Consider the following 17,054-nt stretch of genomic DNA (forward strand, 5'->3'; position numbering starts at 1 on the left):
CCATGGTTTAGTTGATTAGATGGTGTTGGATGATAGGTTGGACTCGATGATCTTGAAGGTCTCTTCCAACCTGGTCCCCTTCCCTTTCCCCTTTCCCCTTTCCCCTTTCCCCTTTCCCCTTTCCCCTTTCCCCTTTCCCCTTTCCCCTTTCCCCTTTCCCCTTTCCCCTTTCCCCTTTCCCCTTCCCCTTTCCCCTTCCCCTTTCCCCTTCCCCTTTCCCCTTCCCCTTTCCCCTTCCCCTTCCCCCTTCCCCTTCCCCCTTCCCCTTCCCCCTTCCCCTTCCCCCTTCCCCTTCCCCCTTCCCCTTCCCCCTTCCCCTCCCCCTTCCCTCTCCCCTTCCCTTTCCCCTTCCCTTTCCCCCTTCCCCTTCCCCCTTCCCTTTCCCCTTCCCTTTCCCCCTTCCCCTTCCCCCTTCCCCTTCCCCCTTCCCCTTCCCCCTTCCCCTTCCCCCTTCCCCTTCCCCCTTCCCCTTCCCCCTTCCCCTTCCCCCTTCCCCTTCCCCCTTCCCCCTTCCCCCTTCCCCCTTCCCCTTCCCCCTTCCCCTTCCCCCTTCCCCTTCCCCCTTCCCCCTTCCCCTTCCCCCTTCCCCTTCCCCCTTCCCCTCCCCCTTCCCCTCCCCCTTCCCCTCCCCCTTCCCCTTCCCCCTTCCCCTTCCCCCTTCCCCCTTCCCCCTTCCCCCTTCCCCCTTCCCCCTTCCCCCTTCCCCCTTCCCCCTTCCCCCTTCCCCCTTCCCCCTTCCCCTTTCCCCCTTCCCCTTTCCCCCTTCCCCTTTCCCCCTTCCCCTTCCCCCTTCCCCCTTCCCCCTTCCCCCTTCCCCTTTTCCCTTTTCCCTTTTCCCTTCCCCTTTTCCCTTTTCCCTTTTCCCTTCCCCTTTTCCCTTTTCCCTTTTCCCTTCCCCTTTTCCCTTCCCCTTTTCCCTTCCCCTTTTCCCTTTTCCCTTCCCCCTTCCCCCCTTTCCCTTCCTCTTCCCTATAAGGGGTTCACAGTTTGTTCTGCCCTTTTCTCCCTCTCCCTGCTCCCAGCACGGATCTTTACCTGCTGTGTGGGAGGTCTGAGGCTGTCTGAGGACTTGGCACAGCTAATTTTTAGCTCTGCAATTCAGGGAGGCATGGGGGGGGGGGAAGGGGGGGAGGGGGAGAAGCAGAGAGGCATGAAATGAGGAAAGCAACAAGAAGGCTTTTTAGGTGTCTGTATTTTTTCCCGTGGGAGTATTCAAGTCCTGTGATACAGACTGCTGACAGGGAAAGCACTAACCTGTCTTCATTTTCTTAATGCAGAGGAAGATCCTTCTGTGAAGAGCTGACCAAAGAGGTGTCTCTGGAGCTGATAGAGCTGCAGGAAAAAGTAGCCCACTTCCCTCCTGCCCCATTCCAGAACTTGGAAGTTGTCACCACTCTGGGTGTCGGTGGGTTCGGAAGGGTGGAGCTTGTAAGACTTTCTTTCAAACACAGTATTTTGCTGTCCTGGCTGGTTGGCTTGACTGCTGAGAGATGTGGAGGATGTTCTGCATGCTTAGAATCATTTTGGGTGGAGAAGACCTTTAAGATCATCGAGTCCAGCTATTGACCCAGCATCCTCAGGTCGCTGCTAAACCACAGCCCTCAGCACCGCATCCGTGTGGCTTTTCAATCCCTCCAGGGGTGATGACTCCACTGCTTCCCTGGGCAGCCTGTTCAAGGGCTTGACAACCCCTTTGGTGAAGAAATTGTTCCTAATGCCCAAGCTGAACCTCCCTTGGTGCAGCTTGAGGCTCTTTCCTCTTTTCCTGTCACTTGTTACCTGAGAGAAGAGACCTACCTTCACCTCAAGCCCCACCTTTCAGGGAGTTGTGCCTGTGCTTCTCAGGCAGAGGTAATTCCCTATAAAGCAATGCATAGGTAAAAAATATTCTCAGGACTTCTTAGAGGTCTTTTCCAACCTTAATGATCATGGCTTGGGGCAATCCCAAGCATTAATATAGGCTGGAAAGGGACTGGCTTGAGAGTAGCACTGAAGAAAAGGCCTTGGGGGTGCTGGGGGAGGAGAAGCTCCACAGCAGCCAGCAGGGAGCACTTGCAGCCCAGAGAGCCAAGCAGAGCCTGGGCTGCAGCAAGAGAAGTGTGGCCAGCAGGGCCAGGGAGGGGATTCTGCCCCTCTGCTCCACTCTGCTGAGCCCACAGCTGCAGCTCTGGGGCCAGCTCTGGAGCCTCTGTGGCAGGAAGGCTGTGGAGGGGCTGAAAGGTGTCCAGAGCAGGGCCAGGAGGAGGAGCAGAGGGCTGGAGCTGCTCTGCTGTGAGTTAGGGCTGTTTCATCTGGAAAAGAGCAGGCTCTGTGCAGACCTTATTGTGGCCTTCCAGTATCTTAAGGGGGCCTACAAGCAAGCTGGGGAGGGACTTTTTGAGGGTGTGAGGGAGTGATAGGAGTGGGGGGAATGGAAAAAAATAGAAATGGGTAGATTCAGATTGGCTGTGAGGAAAAGTTGTTCCCCATGAGGGTGGTGAGAGACTGGCACAGGTTGCCCAGGGAGGTGGTGGAAGCCTCCTGCCTGGAGGTGTTGAAGGCCAGGCTGGAGGTGGCTGTGAGCAAGCTGCTGTGGTGTGAGGTGTCCCTGCCCATGGCAGGGGGTTGGGGCTGGCTGAGCCTTGAGGTCTCTTCCAGCCCTGACAATTCTGGGATTCTATGGTTCCATGGTGTTTAGAGAAAGAAATCCATTCTTGTGTGCCTTCATCTCCTGCTGCTGAAAACATCTTCCTGGTCACTAGACACACATTCACCAGTGTGTGCAGGTGGAGTTTGCAGATGTGCCTGCCTGCATTGCAGGCCATCTCCCAGGCTTCTGCCTGGAGCTGCAGTAATCTCTTGGTCGTGCCCCACAGCAACAGCAGTAGGACCCAGCTCTGAGCTGTGTTGGCTTTGAAATTGCCAGCAATTTGTCGTGGCTCTTTGGAGTCCTATTCAGCAGCAAGAGCAGCTGTGTTTCTGGGATGCAGGGAGCCTCATTAGACTCAAGGTTTAAATTTCACTCTGACTGAGTAGCAAACACTTGAGAGTTAAAAGAAAATAATGAGGGAACACTTCTGGTGCAGGCTCCTGAAAGGAGGGGGAAACTACAGGAGCCTGTGTCAGACCAGCAGTTGTTTGATTCTGCCTCATGCTTCATGAAACAAATCCCACACTGCTTGGCAGCCAGCTTGCAAATGCTGCACCATCACCTGAAGAAGCTAAAAACTGCATTAGCAGCCAGCTGTGGGACACAGAGAGCTGCTTCCATGGTTTCTTGGAAGCCTTGCTTTATCAGCCAGCTGTAGCACACAGAGAGCTGCTTCCATGGTTTCTTGGAAGCCTTGCTTTATCAGCCAGCTGTAGGACACTCTCTAGAGAGCTGCTTCCATGGTTTCTTGGAAGCCTTGCTTTATCAGCCAGCTGTAGCACACAGAGAGCTGCTTCCATGGTTTCTTGGAGGCCTTGCTTTATCAGCCAGCTGTAGGACACTCTCTAGAGAGCTGCTTCCATGGTTTCTTGGAAGCCTTGCTTTATCAGCCAGCTGTAGCACACAGAGAGCTGCTTCCATGGTTTCTTGGAAGCCTTGCTTTATCAGCCAGCTGTAGCACACAGAGAGCTGCTTCCATGGTTTCTTGGAGGCCTTGCTTTATCAGCCAGCTGTAGGACACTCTCTAGAGAGCTGCTTCCATGGTTTCTTGGAAGTCTTGCTTTATCAGCCAGCTGTAGGACACAGAGAGCTGCTTCCATGGTTTCTTGGAGGCCTTGCTTTATCAGCCAGCTGTAGGACACTCTCTAGAGAGCTGCTTCCATGGTTTCTTGGAAGCCTTGCTTTATCAGCCAGCTGTAGCACACAGAGAGCTGCTTCCATGGTTTCTTGGAAGCCTTGCTTTAACTCCCATCTTTTTCCCTTGTTTTGCATATTGGATAATATTTCAGAGAATAAGAGTCAATAAGGTTGGAAAAGACCTCAGAGGTCACCAAGTCCAACCTCTCACCCAGCGCCTCCTGACAACTAAACCATGGCTCCAAGTGCCACATTCATGCCCCTCTTGAGCACCTCCAGGGATGGGGACTCCACCACCTCCCTGGGCAGCTCATTCCAGTGTCCAATTCCTCTTGCTGGGAAGAACTTTCTCCTCACCTCCAGCCTGAACCTCCCCTGGCACAGCTTGAGACTGTGCCCTCTTGTTCTGGTGCTGGCTGCCTGGGATAAGAGACTAACCCAAATCTGTCTACAACCTCCCTTCAGGGAGTTGTAGAGAGCAATGAGGTCTCCCCTGAGCCTCCTCTTCTCCAGGCTAAGCAACCCCAGCTCCCTCAGCCTCTCCTCACAGGGCTGTGCCCCAGACCCCTCCCCAGCCTCATTGCCCTTCTCTGGACACCTTCAAGTGTCTCAATGTCCTTCTTAAATTGAGGGCCCCAGAACTGGACAGTGTCATGCAAAATGATTTGTAAACATTCCTCATGAACTGCCTCTGCTTTGTGTTCCTTTGTGTTGTGCTCCTGGGTAGAAATCTTGCCTTGGAGTTAGGACCTGTTGTGTTTATAAACTCGCTGTAAAATACCTGTCCAAACTGCTGCTACCTAAAAATGAGCATGGGGAACATTTCTTTATCTTGCATGTGAGGGCTGGGACACTAAAAAGATCTGGTGCTGGATTTGAAGTCAGATCTAAAGTCAGTCTGTACAAATCAGGCATTTGTACCTCATTACAGTCACAGTCTCACAGTATCACAGTATAACTTAGGTTGGAAAGGACCTCGAGGATCATCGAGTCCAACCTGTCACCACAGACCTCATGACTAGACCATGGCACCAAGTGCCACATCCAATCCCCTCTTGAACACCTCCAGGGATGGGGACTCCACCAGCTCCCTGGGCAGCTCATTCCAATGACGAATGACTCACTTGGTGAAGAACTTCCTCCTCACCTCGAGTCTAAACCTCCCCTGGCACAGCTTGAGACTGTGTCCTCTTGTTCTGGTGCTGGTTGCCTGGGAGAAGAAACCAACTCCTTCCTGGCTACAGCCACCTTTCAGGTAGTTGTAGAGGGCAATGAGGTCACCCCTGAGCCTCCTCTTCTCCAGGCTAAACAACCCCAGCTCCCTCAGCCTCTCCTCACAGGGCTGTGCTCAAGGCCTCTCCCCAGCCTTGTTGCCCTTCTCTGGACATGTTCAAGTGTTTCAATGTCCTTCTTAAACTGAGGGGCCCAGAACTGGACACAGGACTCAAGGTGTGGCCTAACCAAAGCAGAGTACAGGGGCACAATGACTTCCCTGCTCCTGCTGGCCACACTATTCCTAATGCAGGCCAGGATGCCATTGGCCCTCTTGGCCCCCTGGGCACACTGCTGGCTCATATTCAGGTGGCTGTCGATCAGCACCCCCAGGTCCCTCTCTGTTTGGGAGCTCTCATCCACTCTGACCTCAGCCTGTAGCTCTGCCTGGGGTTGCTGTGGCCAAAGTGCAGCCCTTGGCACTTGGACTTGTTGAATGCCATCCTGTTGGCCTCTGCCCATCTGTCCAGTCTGTCGAGGTCCCTCTGCAGAGCCCTTCTGCCCTCTAACTGACTAACATCTGCTCCCAGCTTGGTGTCGTCTGCAAACTTGCTGATGACTGACTCAATCCCCTCCTCCAGATCATCAATGAAGATGTTAAAGGGGCTGGGGCCCAGCACTGCTCCCTGGGGCACAGCACTGGTGCCTGGCTGCCAGCTGGCTGTGGCACCATTCACCACCACTCTCTGGGCTCAGCCTCCAGCCAGTTCCTAACCCAGTTCAGAGTGTAGTGGTCCAAGCCATGAGCTGACAGCTTAGCCAGCAGTTTGCTGTGGGGGACAGTGTCAAAGGCCTTACTGCAGTCCAGGCAGACCACATCCACAGCCTCCCCACATCCACCAGACGGGTCACTGATCATAGAAGCAGATCAGGTTGGAGAGGCAGGACCTGCCCTTCCTAAATCCCTGCTGGCTGGGCCTGAGCCCTTGGCCATCCTTCAGGTGTGCAGCTATTGCCCCCAGGATAATCTGCTCCATCACTTTCCCTGGCACTGAGGTCAGGCTGCCAGGCCTGGAGTTTCCAGGTTCCTCCATCCGACCCTTCTTGTGGATGGGGACCACATTGGCCAGTTTCAGTCACCTGGGACCTCACCAGTGAGCCAGGACTGGAGGAAAATGATGGAGAGCAGCTTGGCAGCTCATCTGCCAGCTCTCTCAGCACCCTAGGATGGATCCCATCCGCTCCCATGGACTTGTGAGCGTCCAAGTGGCTCAGCCCTGTGCTGATGGATATCAGTACCTCTTGAGAGCAGGTTGGTAGCCCCTCACCTCTGCCTCACTCCTCATCTTTAATTCACAGGTTAAAGTGAAAAATGAGAATGTGGCTTTTGCTATGAAATGCATAAAGAAGCAGCACATAGTGGACACCAAACAGCAAGAGCACATCTACTCTGAGAAGAAAATCCTCGAGCAGATCTGTTCTCCTTTCATTGTAAAGTAAGTTGGCCATAAGGTTCCCTTAAAAGTTGACACCCCCCCCCAATTGTGACTCACTGGCCTGCATTATTAAGAATGAGGTTCAATATATGTCAGTGGAGACAGACTGAGAGAGTTGGGGCTGTTCAGTCTGGAGAAGAGAAGGCTCCGAGGAGACCTTCTTGTGGCCTTCCAGGATCTGGAGGGGGCTCCAAGAAAGCTGGGGAGGGACTTTTGAGAGTGTCAGGGAGTGATAGGTCTGGGGGGGGATGAAGCAAAACTAGAAGTGGGTAGATGGAGATTGGCTGTGAGGAAGAAGTTGTTGGCCAGGAGGGTGGTGAGAGCCTGGCACAGGCTGCCCAGGGAGGTGGTGGAAGCCTCTTGGCTGGAGGTGTTTGCAGCCAGGCTGGAGGTGGCTGTGAGCAACCTGCTGTAGTGTGAGGTGTCCCTGCCCATGGCAGAGGGGCTGGAACTAGGTGATCCTTGAGGTCCCTTCCAACCCTGACAATTCTATGATTCTGTGAGTTCTGGAGGAAAAAACCCACTGCAAGTCTTGCACTCTCTTTGTCTGCTGTTTGCCTCCACAGGCTGTATCGCACCTTCAAAGACAGCAAGTACGTGTACATGCTCCTGGAGGCCTGCCTTGGAGGTGAGCTGTGGAGCTTGCTGAGAGACAGGTAAAAGCAAACACAGAGGAACCTTGTCTTTTAAAACCACCAGTCAGCTCCATATGCCTGTTGCTGTCTGTTGGGAAGATGCTTGGTTCAGTTTTCAGTTGCATGAGTGATGTACTGAATGTCAGCACAGAGAACTCCCCCTGACTAGTCTGGGTGTTACATGGCTCAGAGTCCAGACAGAGAAGAGTGGCAGTGGTGTCCCTCAGGGGTCCACACTGTGCTGTTCAGTATTTTTATCAGTGCTACAGCCAGTGGGATCCAGGCACCACCAGCAAGTGTGCAGATGGCACCAAGCTGAGTGGTGCTGCCCATATGCCAGAGGGACAGGATGGCATCCAGAGGGACCAGGGCAAGCTGGAGAGGTGGCAACAGGGGAGCCTCATGAAGTTCAACAAGGCCAGGTGAAGGGTCTTGCACCTGGGTTGGAACAACCCTCACTATCAATACAGGCTGGAGGAGGGATTGATACAAGGCATCCCTGAGGAAAAGGACTTGGGGGAACACAAGGAGGCAGTGTGAACTTGCAGCACAGAAGGCCTGGGGTGCATCAAAAGTAGCATGGCCAGCAAATGGGGAGAGGGGATTCTGCCCCTCTGATCTGCTCTGGGGAGACCTCACCTGCAGGGCTGTGTCCAGCTCTGGAGCCCTCAACACAGGAAGGGCATAGACCTGATGGAGCAGATCTGGAGGAGGGCCACAAAAATTGGAGCTGGAGCAGCTCTGCTACGAGGATAGACAAAGGGAGCTGGGGGTGTTCAGCCTGGAGAGGAGAAGGCTCCAGGGAGACCTAATAGCAACCTGCCAGTACCTGAAGGGGCTACAAGAAGGCTGCAGAGTAACTGTTTGCAAAGGCCTGCAGGGACAGGATGAGGGGCAATGGTTTGAAATTGGAGAAGAGCAGGCTTAGGTTGGATGTTAGGGAAAAGTTCTTTACAGTGAGGGTGGTGGAGCACTAGAACAGGTTGCCCAGAGAGGTGGTTGAGGCCCCATCCCTGCAGATCTTCAAGTTGAGGCTCGATGGGGCTCAGGGTGACCTGATCTAGTTGAGGGTGTCCCTGCTCACTGCAAGGGGGTTGGACTGGAAGCCCTTTAGAGGTGTGTTCCAACCCAGGTGATTCTTTGGGTCTATTACATGTTATCTGGCTGAGGAATGAGGCATTTGTAGAGCTTAATTATCTGCAAGGATAGTGATTGTTTTTGTTCCAGAGGCAGCTTTGATGAAGTCACTACCAAGTTCTGTGTTGGGTGTGTGACAGAAGCTTTTGACTATTTACATCACATAGGAATTATCTACAGAGACTTAAAGCCAGAGAATTTGATTTTGGATGCTGAAGGATATCTCAAACTGGTAAGATGTAACCTCTTTTTTTTGGGGGGGGGTGATATTATCCTTTGGTGCCTGTACCCTGTTTCCTTGCAGGGGGATAAAAATAGAGAGCATGTCAGTGCAGTGCCAGGATCCCAGAGTTTAATGACCCTTAGGCTTCAGTAGAACTGAGGGCAGGCTACTCATTGTAGGGTGAGGAACAAAGGCATTGCAAAGCTATAGAGAAAGTGGGGAATGGAATGGAAGTGAATTGGATTGGATTGGATTGGATTGGATTGGATTGAATTGAATTGGATTGAATTGGATTGAATTGAATTGCATTGAATCGGATTGAATTGAATTGGATTGGATTGAATTGAATTGAATTGAATTGAATTGAATTGAATTGAATTGAATTGGATTGAATTGGATTGAATTGACCAGGTTGGAAAAGACCTTTGAGATCATCAAGTCCAACCTATCACCCAACACCATCTGATCAACTAAACCATGGCACTTCTTAAATACCTCCAGTGATGGTGACTCCACCACCTCCCTGGGCAGCACATTCCCATGGCCAATCTCTCTTGCTGGGAAGAATTTCTTCCTAACATTCATCCCAAACCTCCCCTGGCACAGCTTGAAACTGTGTCCTCTTGTTCTGGTGCTACTTGCCTGGGAGAAGAGACCAACCCCCACCTGGCTACAACCTCCCTTCAGAGAGCAAGAAGGTCTCCCCTGAGCCTCCTCTTCTCCAGGCTAAGCAACCCCAGCTCCCTCAGCCTCTCCTCACAGGGCTGTGCTCCAAACCTCTCCCCAGCTTTGTTGCCCTCTTGCCACAGCATGAACAGCAAAAATCATTTCTCCCAACAGCCAATCTTCATGTAAAGGCAGGAACCACATTTGTCAGGTGCCAAATCATCCTTGTTCAGTGTCAAGTTATCACAGGTTTCAGTACCTGAAGGGGGTGGGTCTACATGAAGGGTGAAGAGAGACTCTTTACAAAGGTCTGTTATAAGGGGCAATGGTTTCAAACTAGAGAAGAGCAGATTTAGATTGGATGTTAGGAAGAAACTCTGCACCCTGAGGGTAGTGGAACACTGGAACAGCTTGCCCAGGGAGGGAGTTGAAGCCCCATCCCTGCAGATAGTCAAGGTGAGGCTCAACAAGGCTCTGAGCAACCTGATCAAGTTGAGGATGCACCTGCTTACTGCAGAGGGGTTTGGACTGGATGGTTTCTAGAGGTCCCTTCCAACCCAGACCATTCTGTGGTAGGTTCTGCAGTATCTCTGTAGAGAGACCACAGTGAAGAGCTGCTGCCATACTTAACTGTGACCACACATAGCATGAAGAACACACCCTGCAAAGAGCTTGACATATCCACTCTGAAGACAGTGAGCAGCCCCACATCCTCTATGGGCTGAAAATCTCATGTCCTCAAGGAAGCCAGGTGGGGGTTGGGCTCTTCTCCCTGGCAAGCAGTGGCAGAACACAGTCTCAAGCTGCACCAGGGGCAGTTTAGGCTTGAGGTGAGGAGGAAGTTCTTCACAGAAAGAGTGATTGGCCACTGGAATGAGCTGCCCAGGGAGGTGGTGAAGTTCCTGTCCCTGGAGGTGTTCAAGAAAGACTTGGATGTGGCACTTGGATCCATGGGTTAGTTGTCAGGAGGTGTTGGGTATTAGGTCATAGGTTGGACTTGATGATCTCTGAGGTCTTTTCCAAGCTGGTTGATTCTGTGGTTCTGTGAAGTCATAGCTTGTTCTATCCACAAGGAAAATGATTCAAGCAGTGACTGGATCTGTTCCACACCATCCAGTAACCCAGTGGAATTGCAACTGTTCCAGCCATAGGCTGCAGCTCTGACATCTTTGCAGGAGACGAGGAAGTAATTAAGACCTTAAGGCTTCCTAGCCCCAAACACCTCTGCATTATGCAGCATATGTTGGTTTTGATCAGGTTGATTTTGGATTTGCAAAGAAGATTGGATCAGGGCAGAAAACCTGGACATTTTGTGGAACCCCTGAGTACGTTGCCCCTGAAGTCATTCTGAGTAAAGGCCATGACTTCAGTGTGGATTTTTGGTCCCTTGGGATCCTGGTGTATGAACTCCTTACTGGCAGGTAAGTGGCTCCTGCTCCCAGTTGGGTTGGGTTTCAGAAATGTTGTCAAGGTGATGTCAAGGTGAAGTCTGGGGGCTTTCCCTTCACAGAAGAAGGTGCAGCACTGGTGCTTCCCTTGGCCTCTTCGTGCATGTCTTATCTTCCATCGTTTCAGAAGCACCACAGACATACTCTCAGTTCTGCTTCATCCCAAGAAGAGAGCCAGACACCAGCTCTAAGTGGCTGGTGTGGAGCTGCTTTGGTTGATGCTGCTGCTTCCTGTGAGGAGCAGCTGACAGCAGACTGTTCTGCTCCACTTTAGTGCCTGGGGTGGAGCGGGATGGGATGCAGCGGGGTGGGTGAACCATAAGCAGGGCTTGTCCTTTGCTTCTCTGCACACTGTGGCAGCTCATTGTGAATGCTCAATGGCAGTGCAGCATAGGAGCTTCTCTGAGCTGGGTTGGAGACAGGTGGTCATGCATTTTCCCTGGTGCCCACAGGCAGCTTCAAACCTTTCTGATGCCCCAAACTGAAAGGCTGAAGGTTGTAAAACCAGGGAGAGGAGAACCTTCGATGAGAGATGGCCCCATCTGCTCTTGCCAGCCATGCCATTTATCAGTGTTGCTTTCCTCCTTCTAGCCCACCATTCTCTGGGGCTGATCAGATGGTGACATACAATCTGATTCTCAAAGGCATTGAGAAGCTGGACTTCCCTAAAACAATCACCAGGCGGCCCGAGGATTTGATCCGCAGGCTCTGCAGGTAGGAGGAGGGGCGGCCTGGGGCAGAGCCTGGGGTAGGCAGCCTGAGCTGTTTCACATCCAGACTCCAGTGATGGATGCCTGGGCAAGTTTGGGTGCAGGCAAACCTCGTGAAGTTAAGGAAGAATAAGTGCAGGGTCCTCCATCTGGGGAGGAATAACAGCAGGCACCAGGACAGGTTAGGAGCTGCCCTGATGGAAAGCAGCTCCACAGAGAAAGATCTTGGAGTGCTGGTGGGCTGCAAGTTCTGCATGGGACAGCAAAGTGCTCTTGTGGCCAAGAGAGCCTAATGGGATCCTGGGATGAAGCAAGAAAAATGTGGCCAGCAGGGCTGGGGAGGTTCTTCTCCCTCTCTACTCTGCCCTGCTAAGACTACATCTGCAACACTGTGTCCAGTTTTGGGCTCCCCAGTTCAAGAGAGATGGAGACCTGCTGGAGAGAGTCCAAGGGAGAGCCACAAGGATGATTAAGGGACTTGAGCATCTCCCCTGTGAAGAGAGACTGAGAGCCCTGAGGCTGTTTAGTCTGGAGAAGAGAATACTGAGAGGGGGTCTGATCAATGCCTATCAATATCTGGGGAGTGGGGGGCAAGGGTAGGAGGCCAGTCTCTTTTGGGTGGTGTGCAGTGATAAGACAGTGGATACAAGCTTGAACACAGAAGGTTTCACCTCAACATGAGGAGAAAATTCTTTATAGTGAGGGTGGCAGAGCCCTGGAGCAGGCTGCCCAGAGAGGTTGTGGAGTCTCCTCTGGAGACTTTCCAAACCCACTTGGATGCATTCCTGTGCAGACTACCCTGTGGGATCCTGCTCTGGCAGGGGGGGTGGACTGGATGATCTTTCAAGGTCCCTTCCAGCCCCTAACATTCTGTGATGATTCTGTGATGATTCTGTGATTTGTAGCTACAAATTTTGGGCTGCCTCATTTTGTAACTTATGACCAGACCTGCTGGCTAAGAAAAAGAAAGGGGTGCAACTAAAATCCAACCCTCTGCTGCTTCTCACAGCCCAGCAACACTGTTTTGGCTTCCTGGAAGGTTTCTCCATCCTCAAAAGACAATTCATTATTAGAGTAGAGCAGAATAGAGTAGAGCAGAATAGAGTAGAATAAAACCAGGTTGGAAGAGACCTTCAAGATCATCAAGTCCAACCCATCACCCAACACCATCTAATCAACTAAACAATGGCACCAAGCACCCCATCCAGTCTCTTCCTAAACACTCCCAGTGATGGTGACTCCACCACCTCCCTGGGCAGCACATCCCAATGGCCAATCTCTCTTGCTGGGAAGAATTTCTTCCTAACATCCAGCCTAAACCTCCCCTGGCACAGCTTGAGACTGTGTCCTCTTGTTCTGCTGCTGGTTGCCTGGGAGAAGAGACCAACCCTCACCTGGCTACAACCTCCCTGCAGGTAGTTGTAGAGACCAATAAGGTCTTCCCTGAGCCTCCTCTTGTCCAGGCTAAGCAACCCCAGCTCCCTCAGCCTCTCCTCACAGGGCTGTGCCCCAGACCCCTCCCCAGCCTTGTGCTCCAGACCCCTCCCCAGCTTTGTTGCCCTTCTCTGGTCACCTTCCAGCATCTCAACATCTTTGCTAAACTGAGGGGCCCAGAACTGGACACATTATTTCTCCATGTGTGAAGGCATGTTCCAAGCAAGCTCTGTCCCTGGGTAACTGTTAAATGCAAGCAGTTAGGACCTAATTGTAGCCTTCCAGTATCTGCAGGGGGCCTGCAAGAAGGCTGGGGAGGGACTGCTCAGGATCTCAGGTAGTGATAGGACTAGGGGGAATGGAATGAAGCTGGAGGTGGGGAGATTCAGGCTGGAGGTGAGGAGGAAGTTCTTCCCCATGAGAGTGGTGAAGCCCTGGAATGGGTTGTCCAGGGAGGTGGTTGGGGCCCTGTCCCTGGAGGTGTTTAAGGCCAGGCTGGATGAGGCTCTGTCCAGCCTGCTCTAGTGTGGGGTGTCCCTGCCCATGGCAGGGGGGTTGGAACTAGATGATCCTTGTGGTCCCTTCCAACCCTGACTGATACTATGGTACTATAAGTGCCCTTTAAACAGCAAAAAATATTGGTATAATACCTATCCTTCCTTTTTTTTCTTCTCCAGGCAAAACCCTACAGAAAGGTTAGGCAATTTGAGGAATGGAATGAATGACATCAAGAAGCACAGGTAAGTGAAAGAGGCTGGCAAGAAGAAAATTGTCTTTATAAGGAAATAAAACAAGGTTACCTTTAATAATTTTGAGCCCAGCTCAGCAAACCCACAAAGCTCCAGGCACTTGCAGGTAGCCTGCAGAAGAGAGATCTCTGTTGCTGTGTAATTAATCACAGGTGCAGGATAATCACAGAATCACCAAGGTTGGAAGAGACCTCAAAGATCATCAAGTCCAACCTGGCACCACAGACCTCATGACTAAACCATGGCACCAAGTGCCACATCCAATCCCCTCTTGAACACCTCCAGGGATGGGGACTCCACCACCTCCCTGGGCAGCACATTCCAATGGCAAATGACTCCCTCAGTAAAGAACTTTCTCCTCACCTTGAGCAGTTTGTGGAGCTGGTGCTCAGGTGCTAAGTGACAGGACCAGAAGAAATGGTTTCAGGCTGCACCAGAGGAGGTTCAGGCTGGATACTAAGACATATTTCTTCACAGAGAAGAATTTTCTCAAACACTGGAATGCTCTGCCCAGGGCAGTGCTGGAGTCACCATCCCTGGGGGTCTCTAAGCAGTGTGTGGACCTGAGGCTTAGGGACATGGTTTAATCACAGAATCAACAAGGTTGGAAAAGACCTCAGAGATCATCAAGTCCAACCTATCACCCAACACCTCCTGATAACTAAACCATGGCACCAAGTGCCACATCCAATCCTTTTTTGAACATCTCCAGGATGGGGACTCCACCACCTCCCTGGGCAGCTCCTTCCAGTGGCCAATAACTCTTTCTGTGAAGAACTTTCTCCTCCCCTCCAGCCTAAACTTCCCCTGGCGCAGCTTGAGACTGTGTCCTCTTGTTCTGGTGCTGGTTGCTGGTTGCTCCTTCAGTGCTGGACTGGATGAGCTTTGAAGTCTCTCCCAGCTGGGTGTTTTCTGCGATTCTGTATTAACCTGCCTGTCACTTGGGCGCTTCGATGCGGACGAGGTGAGATCTGGTGGGCCTGAAGCTCCCCCTGCTAGCGCTGCCTCGTATTGCAATGACGCTGCTCAGGTTTCCTCCTAACTGCTGCCACACGGACAGAAGGTAGTATTTACAGTAGTATAACTAAGGTTGGAAGAGACCTCGAGGATCATCGAGTCCAACCTATCAACACAGACCCCATGACTAGACCATGGCACCAAGTGCCACATCCAATCTCCTCTTGAACGCCTCCAGGGATGGGGACTCCACCACCTCCCTGGGCAGCACATTCCAATGACGAACGACTCGCTCGGTGAAGAACTTTCTCCTCACCTCGAGTCTAAACCTCCCCTGGTGCAGCTTGAGACTGTGTCCTCTTGTTCTGGTGCTGGTTGCCTGGGAGAAGAGACCAACCCCTTCCTGGCTACAACCACCTTTCAGGTAGTTGCAGACAGCAATAAGGTCTCCCCTGAGCCTCCTCTTCTCCAGGCTAAACAATCCCAGCTCCCTCAGCCTCTCCTCATGGGGCTTGTGCCGTAGAAAATCATCGTAGAGCTCTTGAACACCTCGTTTTGGTCTGTTGATATGCTAATGACACGTCTCTGTCTCTTGGTCTCTCCCTGCCTGTCTCTCGTTTCTTTTTCACCAGGTGGTTGTGTGGTTTTAACTGGGATGGGCTGAAAGCCAGGAAACTAACATCGCCTTTAAAAAGAGAGGTATTGCCTTTGGCTTTCAGTGTCCTGAACGCTTTGGTGCTTGGCTACAGCTGACAACGAGAGGGAAACCTCCCAGAGATGCCTTTCAGTGGTTGTAGCTCAAGATTTTAGTGAGAATCAAACGAAAGGAAGAGGGGCAGCAAGAGAGACAAAAGTGAAACGCAGTGAAGTGGTGGAAATAATTCTTCTGACTGTGCCCTCTGCATTAGCTTTTCAGCAGTGCTGGAACAAAAAGGGTTTGGTCAGGAGTGAGTGCTGAAAAAAACCATCTTTTCCTTGGTAAATGGGCACAGTATGGAGACAGACTGAGGGAACTGGGGCTGCTCAGGCTGGAGAGGAGAAGGCTCCCAGGAGACCTTCTGGTGGCCTTCCAGGAGCTGCAGGGGGCTGCAAGCAAGCTGGGGAGGGACTTTGGAGGGGGTGAGGGAGGGACTTTGGAGGGGGTGAGGGAGGGATAGGACTGGGAGGGATAGAGGAAAACTAGAAGTGGGATGGACAGTGGGATGTTAGGATGAAGTTGTTCCCCATGAGGGTGGTGAGACAACTGGCACAGGTTGCACAGGAAGGTGCCTCATCCCTGGAGGTGTTTGCAGCCAGGCTGGATGTGGCTGTGAGCAACCTGCTGTAGTGTGAGGTTGCCCTGCCCATGGCAGGGGGGTTGGAACTGGATGATCCTTGGGGTCCCTTCCAACCCTAACAATTGATTGTATGATTCTATAATTTCCTGATTGCCTGGCTAACCTCTGCCTCTGTGGTGATTAAGATGCACCACTCACATGACTGTGCAGAATACAAATCCCAGCCTTCTGTTACCCTTGACTCACTGCACCTCCTTAAATAAGCTTCCTGGTTTTAAATGGCCAGTTTCTCTTTGCCCTAAAATGAAAGAGGGGAAAAAAAAAGACAAAAGAAGAAGGATTGTAGGTAAAGAACTGGAAACTCACTTGGAACTCAGTTTGAAACCAAAAGCAATTCTGAGATCTGCTTTGAGTATTTAGCCCAAGAGTGGAGATCTGACATAAAGACATTTGCATCTACATGGCTTGCACCATGGCCCAGGTCTCTTAGTGGCTTTGTTGGGCTTTGGGGCAGAGTTAGCATCTGGCAGCAGCTGGGGGGTGGTTTTGTGGAGGGGAGGATCATGTAGTGGTTCTGGTCCACTTGGAATTACTGGAGGGAGAGCTTTGAAAGAACAAGGAGTTGCACCCATGGAGCAGCTCCTCCATATCACACTTAGCCTTTCATGCTTAGCCTTTCATTCCTCCACTGGCAGCAATCCAATCAATGCATAATCAATGGAAAGTATTTCCCAAAGTCACCTTCTGAAACAGCTGTTTGTGTTTTTCATGCCCTTAGCTGTCTGGACCAACTGATTACAGCTACTTTGACAGCTATCCACCTGAAGAGGGAACTCCTCCAGATGAACTTTCAGGCTGGGACAAGGATTTCTGAGCACTGTTTACTTTTTTTCCCCTCCCAGGACATTTATAGAGACTCACAGGCATCAGTTCTAAACCTGCTGTCTTGTTCATTGCTTAAGAACTCAGCTTACTCAAGGTTTGTGACCAACACAGTGGTTCCCTGAAGGACAGAAGCCAGCAACCAGAACTGGTTGGGATCATGCACCAAAATCTGTGTCCATCTCCTGGCAAGAAGGGCATGCATTCACTCAGCAGATGGAACCTGAAGGATCTTTGTGCACAGTGTCTCTATGAACCTTTGCAGACACTCTGGATCAGAGGTATTGTTTTGCCATTGGATAGAACAGAATAAACCAGGTTGGAAGAGACCTTCGAGATCATCAAGTCCAACCTATCACCCAGCACCATCTCATCAACTAAACCATGGCACCAAGCACCCTGTCAAGTCTCTTCATAAACACCTCCAAGGGATGGTGACTCCACCACCTCCCTGGGCAGCAC

General features: G+C 51.7%; 1 protein-coding gene across 1 annotated transcript in view; it reads left to right on the forward strand.

The window, feature by feature from the left end:
- PRKG2 (protein kinase cGMP-dependent 2) overlaps positions 1 to 16,669 on the forward strand; it is a 37,145-nt gene extending 20,476 nt beyond the window's left edge. Inside the window, exons 10-18 of the mRNA XM_068167991.1 lie at positions 1,278 to 1,428; positions 6,338 to 6,474; positions 7,041 to 7,130; positions 8,337 to 8,478; positions 10,393 to 10,556; positions 11,175 to 11,297; positions 13,405 to 13,467; positions 15,066 to 15,132; positions 16,489 to 16,669. Coding sequence (XP_068024092.1) covers positions 1,278 to 1,428; positions 6,338 to 6,474; positions 7,041 to 7,130; positions 8,337 to 8,478; positions 10,393 to 10,556; positions 11,175 to 11,297; positions 13,405 to 13,467; positions 15,066 to 15,132; positions 16,489 to 16,584 — 1,033 coding nt within the window. The 3' untranslated portion in view covers positions 16,585 to 16,669. The remainder of the gene's footprint in view (positions 1 to 1,277; positions 1,429 to 6,337; positions 6,475 to 7,040; positions 7,131 to 8,336; positions 8,479 to 10,392; positions 10,557 to 11,174; positions 11,298 to 13,404; positions 13,468 to 15,065; positions 15,133 to 16,488) is intronic.
- Positions 16,670 to 17,054: the final 385 nt, after the last annotated feature.

Source organism: Melanerpes formicivorus, unplaced genomic scaffold, assembly GCF_026170545.1.
Source record: "Melanerpes formicivorus ecotype bairdi unplaced genomic scaffold, bMelFor1.0.p_v2 SCAF_129, whole genome shotgun sequence".
NCBI classification, from domain to species: Eukaryota; Metazoa; Chordata; class Aves; order Piciformes; family Picidae; genus Melanerpes; species Melanerpes formicivorus.